This window comes from Pimephales promelas, chromosome 13 (assembly GCF_988280905.1).
Source record: "Pimephales promelas chromosome 13, fPimPro1.hap1.1, whole genome shotgun sequence".
Taxonomy (NCBI): Eukaryota; Metazoa; Chordata; class Actinopteri; order Cypriniformes; family Leuciscidae; genus Pimephales; species Pimephales promelas.
Window position 1 is genome coordinate 20,064,114 of NC_142781.1, and position 11,043 is coordinate 20,075,156.

The 11,043-nt window shown below is 38.2% G+C and overlaps 2 protein-coding genes across 2 annotated transcripts in view; one reads left to right on the plus strand and one right to left on the minus strand.

Moving 5' to 3' along the window:
- Positions 1-670, minus strand: part of mdn1 (midasin AAA ATPase 1) — a 50,239-nt gene extending 49,569 nt beyond the window's left edge. Inside the window, exon 1 of the mRNA XM_039692684.2 lies at positions 390-670. Within this exon, the coding sequence (XP_039548618.2) occupies positions 390-485 (96 nt within the window). The 5' untranslated portion in view covers positions 486-670. The remainder of the gene's footprint in view (positions 1-389) is intronic.
- A 618-nt stretch (positions 671-1,288) lies between these two features.
- Positions 1,289-10,842, plus strand: casp8ap2 (caspase 8 associated protein 2). Its single transcript, XM_039692751.2, has 10 exons — positions 1,289-1,532; positions 1,872-1,930; positions 2,855-2,935; positions 3,064-3,167; positions 3,318-3,392; positions 3,483-3,598; positions 3,715-6,596; positions 6,923-9,452; positions 9,566-9,665; positions 9,744-10,842. The coding sequence occupies exons 2-10, from the start codon at positions 1,882-1,884 to the stop codon at positions 9,804-9,806; spliced, it is 6,000 nt and encodes a 1,999-aa protein (XP_039548685.2). The 5' UTR covers positions 1,289-1,532; positions 1,872-1,881; the 3' UTR covers positions 9,807-10,842.
- The last annotated feature ends 201 nt before the right edge of the window (positions 10,843-11,043 follow it).

Genomic DNA, 11,043 nt, shown 5'->3' on the forward strand with positions numbered 1-11,043 from the left:
GGTTTATGTTCACATCAATGTGAATGAATACTGATGAAGGTAAGGTAATCAGTGGCTATTTTATACTGCCTCTTGTATATTTGTCACAATAATAAACTGTGGCAGCATGTTTCAACAACCTAAACTATTAAAGCTATGTTGCAACAGCAAAAAAATAATGCTCGTGCTCGAAAATATGACTAGTTTCCCTAACAGATTAATAAGCAGAACACTTAAATGTCAGTTATTTTATTAAACTAATGAATATGATGTATAAACCACCAATGGAGCAGCATGTGTACTACAGAAACGTGGGACAGTGTAGTGTGACACACACGTTGTACTCTGCATTAAACAGATGAAAGCCTCTTATGACGGTCTTATAAAGTGCTCAGGAAATTCAGTCTCACCTGTTTTGCGAGGTACTTGCTGAGTTCGTTGTGACTTTTCTCGATATGTCTTGAGATTGCGCCCAGAGACGTCAGGCTCAACTCCAGGTTTTCCATTCTATCATTTGTCGTGATTTTAGGGATTTCTGACGATGTCTCTGCGGCTGATAAAGGCTTTAATATTCCAAGTATTCTACGTGATGGGAACCATAAGACTCATCACTCGCTTGGCTGTCCAGGTTGTACACAACACAGCGAGCACGTTCCCGTCAGTATTAAAAACCCTGTCCACATGTGAGTAAATGAAGAGCACTTCCGGGTCATTCGACTGTGTCTGTTGCAGGGCTCACGCTCCCTGAGCAGCAAACTAACTTCAAAGAGATGTTTCTGTGCGAGGATTTCATATTAAAACGCATAGATAATTTAGACTAAATATGTTAGTTTGGACGGCACTGTTCTGTTTGTGTCCTACAGCTGTATTTAAGGTCAATCCTATTCAATTGGAAATTGATTTAATAAAATTTGGTCAATCAACAACACGGAGCTGTGTAACCTTATTTTAGAAACATTTAAGACAGAAACAAGATAATCGTAGTCAATGTTTGAAATAAGGGCCATGTATATTATTATTATATGTTTTGTTTAGCGGTTAGATTTAAGCTTTATTGATTATCGTTGAAATGTATAATATTATAATATTTTTCAAACAATGACCATAAGAATTTAAAGGATTTTTTTTATTTGGATTATTTTATCAAAATATTTACTGTTAATGTTAATAATTGTTGTACTTAATGTACTAAATAATGAACATTCCATTATTTTGACGATTGCGTAAAAAACATGAAATTTAGTTTAGATTTTGTATAAATATATATGTATGATCGTTATCTTTTAGAAAAGGAGAGACCGCGGGAAAATTACGTCACTTCCTATTTGGCGAATGTGTACGGTCTAAGGATGGCGCGGACCTGGTGGAAATATGCTTCAAGATTTTTTTTAATCGCTGTCTACAAGCAAGTTGAAAGTTGCTAATTGACTGCAAATTATATTTTATGAGCACGATAGCATGGGTGTCACATCCTGAACTCCGTTGTACAGTGTTTGGTCCATCTTACTGTTTTATATCCGCCTGTTGTCGTTTGCTCACTACCAGATATACAGGTATTGTCCATATACTTTCATTTAATTTCACTTTGTACACATACTGTACTACTAAATAATGAATTTTGATCGCTTTACTTCGTCAGTGTTTGTGTAAAACGCGTGATTTACAGTCGCAAGTATATTTTGTGTTAGTATAGTGGATTGTTCTGTGTGTGATTGTCTTACTTTTTAACCTCAATATCATGTTGACTCTTGTTTTAATATCGCATAATGTGCATTACTTCAGTACAGTGTTTCTTCAGTAAATTACAGGAAGTGGTGTAGTTGACACATGCCTGTTGTTGCTGTTATTGTCACAGTTTTCAGGAACTTGTACTATTTTCTGTCTTTCTTTAGTTGACTGAAAATGGATTTTATGGATGAACTTGGTGGAGATCATATTGATCAGCCCTCAGGTAAGAATATACAGTATAGCTCAACAGATACTTTATTTTCACATATTTAACATGCTTTCTGGTAGGATCAGTCGAGTACTAGCTATTGTATTCTCAATTATCTGTATGGATCTAGCATTTATTGTGGCTTTTATCTGTAAGTTATAATGTAAATTGATTTTAGAATGATCTTAGATCTACAATAAATACCTTAACAGACCACATTCTTGTCCATGTACATTTAATTTTCAGCAATGTGTATTGTTCTACTGTACTTTAAACGTATTTTTGATAACACTGTCATCATAGCAGATCATCAACTAATAATTTCACAAGATCATAGACAACTAAATGTAGATATTTGCACTACATGCATGAGCAGCACAACAACTGCTTTTGAAATTGAGGCTATTTAGTCCACCTAAGTGTGCTTTCTAATATTTATCATTTTCGACTGGCCAATTTTAAAATACAAAAAATAATAATGATAACACTTTTGATGGTCCATTTTGAATGTCCTGTTGACTAAGTGACTTTGCAACTACACAGACTGTCTGTTTAATATCTGCCAACTCTTTATTGTGATGCTCCTGCAACAGACAATCTACTGACTGACTATAAGTAACTTTGCAACTACATGTCAACTTATTCAATCCCTAACTCTACCAGTCTACTAATATACAGTATTTTTTAATGCATTTAAACCCGTTTTTACCTAAAAAAAAAATAATAATAATAATAAATTCAATCAGATCGAAAATGTAGGTATCACGATTTGATCCAGATAATGTTGTTTGGTTTACCTTTTTTGTTTTATTCCCCAATTTCTTGTCTTAACAGGTTCAGGCCCCAGCTCTGTGTAAACAAAACATACATGTATTAGACAGGTGTATATGCTGGAATTGTTTTGCATTATGACTATATCAGGGTTTGTATTTGATACAGGTAAATCTCTGCATTACAATGAGGACTCGGTGGACATTTACTTTGGCTTGGAGAACAGCCCTAAGGGTGATGGACACAGAGGTGGGTTTCGTTAATGAGTCTTGGCTTGAGTACATCATATTTTATAGTTGTTTATAGAAATTTGTTCATGTATGAATACCAGAGAAATAGAAGGATGCAATGTTTTATATTGTCATTTTTTCAATTAGGTGAAGTCAACCCGTTAATTTCCCCACGGACAATGGAATCAATGGATATATATGAGGAACTTATCAGGGAAGAACAAGAAGAAAAGGAGGCAACATACAATGAGGTCTGTAAATTAAATTTACAGTGAGGTCTTGTAACTTGAACTCTAAACTTTGAATGTGGTTGCTTATTTGTTTGGTTTTGATTTTTCTTTAAAAGTTAAGATTTTGACAGAATATTTACATTGTCTCATTGTACTTATCTTTTATTTCAGTTAAAGCAAAAATTTGATGATGCACAAAAACAAGTTAATGAACTGCTCTCAAAGTTACAGCTACTGGAGACAAAGGTGTGTTTACATTTTTAATGGTTGTATTATACATAATGAATACCAAAACCTTGGAATAAACAGTCTGTTTTTTCTACTTCATATTTAAAGAATTCAAGTTTGAGCAGTGAAAACGTACTTCTGAAGAAGAACATTTGTTCTCTCGTCAAGACTGCTAGAATGGAGATTGTGCGTAAGGATGAGGAGATTAGCAGACTCAGCAATAGGTAAAAACTCTGGTACTGATATCACCTAACAGATGATGTACCTTGGCTTGTGTCAGGATTGGATGGATTTCTGTAAAAGTCACTTCCCTGTTTTTTTTTGTATGTTGCCATCACAGGTCCAGTCGAGGAAGTTATGCTCAAAATTTCCGTCGATCTCAAATGGAAAATGGTCCAGCAAACACAAGGCACAGTTTGAACAATCCTTCAAGTTCTGTTTTAGGATTACAAGGTGATAGACAAGATAATACTATGACTGAATTAAATCAACACAAGGGCAGAAACACTGTGTCGGATCACCCTGCATATCCGCCAACTGCAGCACCACAACCATTTGAGGTGCTCCAGAGATGCCCAAGAACTGATATTGAAAGTCCTCTGAACTGTCAGAACAGATATGCTGAGACCCTGACTGTCCAACCAGAGCAAGACTACGGACTTTACAGAACATCAGGGATTATAAAAAATCCCTCCACAGTTGCAGATGTCTTGAATGCTCCCAAAACGAATAACTCTGGACCGAGAGCTCCCGATACAAGTACTGATTGTCGATTCAGTAGCTTAAAGGGAAACAAGAACCCTCCCTCAAAACATATAGGCAGTCTAGAAAAAACACAGAATTGCACAATCACTGAAAAAGAGCTTGCAAAAGATAGTTCTGGGTCTAATGAAAACAGAAATCAGCAGCCTGAGGTTACAGTCGTTCGTACTAGTTCAGAACACTTGATAAGCCCTTCCTCCCTGTCTCACAAAGCCTTGCCACCTGTCTCTTCACAGCCATCCAAAAGTCCAGTTAAGACGGCTGCAGATGTGGAGAGTGAGACACAGAGTCAAGGACACATGCATAATCAAAATGCAGAAAAAAATAGCAGAGACGCTAGACACTCTGGCTTGAGAAGTACAGATTGTACTGTGGTGGATGAAGAAAGCCATTCCCAAAACCACAAATGTAAGAAAACAGATTCAAGTAGCCATAGAAGGAATGAGAATAAAAGTTCCAGTACAACGAGGAGGAGCAGCAGAATGGAAAGAAGCAAAGACCATGAACAAAAGAGGCCCAAGGAGAGTGAGAGGAGTAAAAGAGGTGAGGGTAACAGCTGCAGTAGTAGTAGAGAGAGAAGCAGTAACATATCAGACAATAGCAAAGAGTATTCGCGAAGGAGTACAAAGGAGATGGCTAATAAAGATGAAGATAAAAGATCTAAGAAACAAGTTGATGTCTTTGACAGTAGGCAAGCCTTTTCTTCTCCCAAACTTGATTCTCAAAGAAAGGATGTTTATAAGGGGAAATCATCGAGGAGAATCGATGAGCCATCAACAAAAAGCAAACGTTCTCATTGCTATGATAATTCTAGAATGGAGGATTTGAAATTCCCAGACAAAAATGGAAGTACTGGAAAGAACGGTTTTGAAGAGAAGGATATAGTCAAGGACAGAGAAAGAAAAAGAGGTGGACATTTGAAGGAGCATAGAGTGCAGAAGCATGGAGAATCAAAACATTTTCTTACCAAAGATGACAGAAAGAACTCTTGTAAAAAACACAAAAATCCCAGAAAAGATCAAGATAGTAAGACTCAAAAGGACAAACATACTGAAAAGGACAAACGTACTGAAAAGGACAAACATCTTGAATCTGTTCAAGCAGAGTTACCATCAGTGGTAGCTGTCAGCATAGACCCCTGCCAAACATCCAAGGATAATAGTCCAGACAGAAAACTGAGTTTCATGGAGACGTTGAACCTCACCCTATCGCCTCTTAAAAAACAGAAGCAGTCCTCTGAATCCACAGAAGCCATTGAAGCAGCATCTGAAGATGCCTCCTCATATAACAGCAGATTATCCAACGCTGGGGAGGAATTCTATGTCATCGATGAATTAAAGAACAGCCAGCAGAGCGATGAGGACATGGAAAAGACCCCTGAGGCCACGACTGCAGGTGAAAAAGAAGACTTTACCAGTTCTTTCAAACAGTCTAGACAAGTTGTTGATCTCTTCACAGCTGTAGCCTCTGAGAAGCCGTCAGCAGAACAAACAGATATGGAGGTACAAGAAGAGAATGCCACCGAAAGTCAAGAGGCTGTGGACAAAGTGCCATGGCTTGTTAACACCTCAGAGGAGAAAAGAGGCAAGACTTCAGATTCCAATGTGTTAGACAAAGACTTGTTATCAAAATTAACCCTTACAAGAGCGTCTCCAAATCATGTCTGTGAGAATGACACAGAAGACTCTTTGGGAATTATTAATAATGCCATTGTCTCTATCACTTTGCCCTATAAAATATCAGAAGTGGTAGTTTCAGATAATACTCCTGATTCAATAGTTGATGGTTGTCAGCAACAAGATCATTTTGCCACTTTGTCTGAGGAGACTTCTCACATGGAAATCCAAAGGAATCATCAGGCCAACTCTCAAGATTTATTACCAGCATCAAAAGAGATTTGTCAAGATGATGTTTCATGCTCTGAGAAGGCACAAAGTATTCCTAATATTAATTATTCTGGGAGATCTGTCAACGTGGAAGTTTCGTCTAGTACAATTAGTGTAGATCAAGGTGACCCGAGCAAAGTTATTTGTGATGTTGAGCAAGTGGGCACTTCAAAAGAGGACAATAAGAGAGCAGAGGAAACATTTGAATATTCAAAATCAATTAAAACACAGCACACATCTGAAAATTTGAAAATATCTGAAACATCCCATCAAAGTCCATTATGGAGTCAGAACACGATGGCTCCAAATAATAGCACCACTGTGGAAGAGGATATCATGCCATCATCACAACCTGGTTTCTTAGAGCCAGATTCCACAGAAAAAGAAGAACAGGACACAAAGTCATTGAACCCTGTTGTGTTTTGCCACGATGAAGACTCCATGATGCTTACCCTGAGGAACATCAGAGTTATTCCAGAGCCCATCAGCCCTCTCACAAGCCCAGTCCGTCAGGTGAAAAAAGTGCAACCTCAGCCTGCTGAGAAGCAACCTCATGTCAAAAGTCTTCACAAAGGTAAGTATTTGTTTTTGTTTTGATATTAATGCTTTGTTTAACATTGTAACCCCTGGTTTCACAGACAAGATGCATGTTTGAGCTGTCTTAACTGAAAGCAAGTTGCACTGATATATCTTAAAACATGTCAGTGCCATTGTTTTGTCTCAAGATCCAAACCAGTAATGTTTTTTTTCTGGCTTAGTCTCTGTGAAACCTGGCCTATGTTTTGATTGCCAAAATTGCACTAATTATTCCATTAATATTTATTGACTCTTGCAATAATTGGCCCAACAGGTTAATGTGTAATCTTGCTAATGTTAATTTCTTTATTTCTTTTCTCTCAGATCTATCAACTGTAACAACTGGCAGTGATAAGGATGAAGTAAATATGGACATGAACAAGGAGAATAAATCACCTGACTCTTCTGTCACAGCTTCTTCCTACAAAGGGACAAAAGATACTCTCTCGGCTTCTGGAACTGAGGAAGATGAGCTGGAGGATGGTGAGATAGTGAGTGAGAGTGAAGAAGAAGGACCTCTGTTTATACAGACTCCTCCAAGAGAAAAGGAAAAACCAACCTCAGGGACTCCAAGTCCAAAGATATCTGCAGTTCGGAAAAGAGTGTCCCAAAAGAAAACTTGCGCCCCTGCTAAATATTCAGAGCAAAGCAAGTTTTCAAGGTCGTCTGCTTCTAAGGACAGTCCCACCTCTAGTAAGAGACGCTTTAAAACTGTTAGCCCACCATTCAAAGCAGCGGTCTATACGCTAGATGGATTTATGGACATGTTGGGATCTATTCGAGTTGAGTTGAGGAAAAAGTACATGAAGCTTCAGAAAAATGTCACTAAGACTGCCTTCTGCTGTATAGTGGAAATGTCTCATGCCTCTTTTACAGAATTTATCAATGCGGTTGACATGGATAAATTGTGCTGCCAAGGTAATGACATCAAAGTTAGACTAAATAAGATTATTTCGTCAATAATGAGCAAGGTCAGCAAGAATGGCATCGTCAATCGTATCTTTGAGCAGAGAGCTGGAGACCTCAAGCAAAAGTTGTGGACATTTGTGGATGGGCAGTTTGATTTCTTGTTCAAGGAACTGAAGATGGCACTCAAAAGTGAGTCTGAGCCTTCCAAGAATATATCAAATGAAAATAAAAATGCAACCCTTAAAAGAAAAGAGGATGAGAGTGAGGTGCTAGGAAAAGTACCATGTAGCACACCTGGGCATCTTTACCTTGCCAAGAAGTCGAAAGTTGACACAGGAAGTTTCGTCAGAGAGGCCCCTGCAAATAATCTGCCTCGCAGGGGCCTTGGGAGCCGAGGTAAAAACATTAAAGCTGTCATGAATGAAGACGATCAGCTGGCAAAGGTGACGACATCACAACAGCTTCCTACTTCATCCTCTGAAAGGTCTTTCCAAAAAGGTACCTCAGAATCTGACAATAGAATCTCTTCCTATGTCCGACGTCTCTCCCATAATGGATCGATTCAGGATAAGTCAGACTTTGAAATTCTAACTGAGCAGCAGACATCAAGCTTAACCTTCAACTTGGTCTCTGACTCTCAAATGGGAGAGATATTCAAATGTCTTTTGCAAGGGTCTGATTTGCTCGAATCCAGTGTACCTGTTGGTGACAATACAAGTTGGCCACTCAGCACACCTCGAAAAGATGGGCTTCCAGGAGATAGTTTGATTGGGATTATGACCCCTAACAAGACAACCCCATCTAAATTAATCACATCCTGGTCTTCCATTTCCCCCTACAAGTTTGCTTCAAACAGCAAAATGCTGTTAGACCCAGCAATTCTCGATGAGAGCTGCTTGTTAGAAGTTCCCTCTAATTCTGAACCATGCCAGCTTCCTGTTCAGTCAACCGTAATCTCTCAAAGGTCCTTCTCCATCTTGGCGGAAGATCTAGCTGTCTCCCTTACCATTCCCTCACCATTAAAGTCTGATAGTCACTTGAGTTTTTTGCACCCTGGAACTGGACAGCCATTATCTGTCCCAGAGAGTGTCCTCAGTGCCCATTATAGTGAAGACGCTCTTCTTGATGGAGAAGATGCCACTGAACAGGACATCCACCTTTCTCTTGACACTGACAACTCCAGTAGTGGGTCGAGTCCCATCAGGACATGGGAGGGCTCTGATCCATCGGGTTTCCAATTCCAACCTAATTTACAAATGCAGGCTGTGGTAATGGAGAGGTCAAATGATCATTTCATCGTGCGAATAAGACGGACATCTACTGGCCCAATTGAAAGTAAACAAAATGAAGGGAAAGCAGTACCAGCATTACCTGAATGTTTAGAGCCATCTCTCAACCCTAATCTTGCTCTGACCCATGACGACTTTGGTCCTGAACCTGGAGAGATGTTGAACAAAAGCCCCACCAAGGTAATAGAGCCATGTCACATTGAAGATAAAGCAAGAGAAGCTCAACAGTCTAGCCAAAAATCCTCACCTGAAGGTGCTTGTGATGACAACTTGTCCAGGAGCAATACTGCGCCTGTTTCCATAGAAGCTTTCGTTACTGCTCCTGAGGAAAGCAGTGCAACAGAGGCTGAAACCACAGAGATGATGTCAGGAAATGTAAAGAACACAACTCAGAGCCCAAGTGCACCAGAGTCTAAATCCAAGAGGGTGTCAAAGAAACGCAAGGAGCACCAATCGGAACACCAATCGGAGCCAAAGGCAAAGCGCCAAAAGGTCGAAGAATTTCAAGATAAACATTCCAAGTCCAGGCATAAGAAAAGGTCAAAATCCTCCAAAGAAAAAGGCGTAAAAACTGCAATGCCCCAGGTGTCCCCTAGCAGCCTGTCTGCTAAGAATGTGATCAGGAAGAAAGGGGAAGTGGTGGTGGCATGGACCAGGTGATTTGAATGAATTTCTACTCCTGTTATGGGTTATTAATTCTATGTGCACAATGTGTGTTTGTGTACTTAAGTTAAAGAAACCAATAAAATTAAGCTCATGTCTTTGAAAGGGATGAAGATCGGGACATACTCATCGAGCTTAAAATGAAGGGGACTTCACCCAAGACATTTGCTGCTCTGTCGAAAAGGTTGAAGAAGTCAACAGAGCAGGTATGCTTTGTTTTTGTGTTATTTAATGACGTCAGGTAACTGCTTTGTCGTAAACTAATGATTGCTGTTCTTTGACAGGTTGAGGAGCGATTCTCTCAATTGATGAAGCTATTCAAGAAGAAAGAGAAAATGGAGAATTGATCGAACTAGAATAAAATTGAACAGACTTTACAAAGAAGTCTATGGAGATTTCAATGCGTGCGTCAGCATCCAACAGCAGAAATATAACACACTGAATATGAAAATCAGTGTATTATGTGTTAATGTTGCCCATCTGTTTGAAAAAGCACTTACAGTTGTAACTCACCAAAAGATCTGCAGTAAATGGTATACAGTTATTTTTCTTTAGTTACATTCAGTGTTATGAAAGTCATAATTCCTGCAAACCAGACACCAATCAGGCAACATTTTAGAGTCTATTAACTAGAGAAACATTTGCAGTGTGGACTACTCTGAAATTTACATTAATCTGTGTCCAGGACATAAACAGACACCACAAAGTAGATAAATGACGGTTCATGGTATTTTCAGTGCTTGAAGCCCTGTATGATGCCTCAGAATTTGTTTTTCATTATTTTGGCAAGTTGGTCATTGCAGTACTATGGTACTACAGTTGTCGTGTTTTTATGCAATTAAATGAACAAAAAAGTATTTAAAGGACATTGTAAGTTGATTTTTGGGATATTTGCAATGCTTTTTAAACCTACCTCTGAACTACAAATGTTTTTTAAATCTTTAACCTAAATGCTTATAGGCCTCAAGTTTTGATCTCTTGGATTTTCCTTTTGGTTATGTGAATGAGGTGGGTGTAGGTGTAACTTTGCTCTAAATGTAGAGATGGAAAAGAGTAATATTAGTATTTTAACTGCAATTGTCAAGATTTCAATTTTCAATCTTTGTTCCATTAGTCATCCTGAAAGATTTGATATTTTCAATTAATATTTTCTAGGTGTTGAATGAGGGGAGTATTCCCTTCTGTATATATTTGTAAAGTTGGATTGAACAAAGAGTTTTCTATGATCTTTTTCTTTTTTCTTTAACAATTTTTAGTTTTTTTCTCAAAGAGAGAGAAACCTAAATGTGGGGAAAATACTTTGTATGTTGTTTGGAAATAAATTTTGTAAATATTTTGTAAGTTCTGACAAATCTTGAAATAAATCTTATTTATGAAATCTTATGGCAAGTTCATTTTGAGATAAATATTTAGCAGTTTTCAAACTGCATCGAAGAATTATCTAAACTCTTGGATCTCTTACTTTGGATTAGTCCATTCAAAATAACATTTACCATTTCACCGGATTATATGCTGTCGGAAACCAATTTGATATAAATAGCAAAACTATGGCAAACAAAAGATATTTGGCTTTTCTCTTTTTGC

Excerpts from the sequence above, each read along its gene's own strand:
- casp8ap2 (XM_039692751.2), top strand. The coding sequence starts at position 1,882 with ATGGATTTTATGGATGAACTTGGTGGAGATCATATTGATCAGCCCTCA. Across the intron at positions 6,597-6,922 it reads TGTCAAAAGTCTTCACAAAG|ATCTATCAACTGTAACAACT; the intron begins GTAAGTATTTGT and ends CTTTTCTCTCAG. Across the intron at positions 9,666-9,743 it reads TGAAGAAGTCAACAGAGCAG|GTTGAGGAGCGATTCTCTCA; the intron begins GTATGCTTTGTT and ends GTTCTTTGACAG.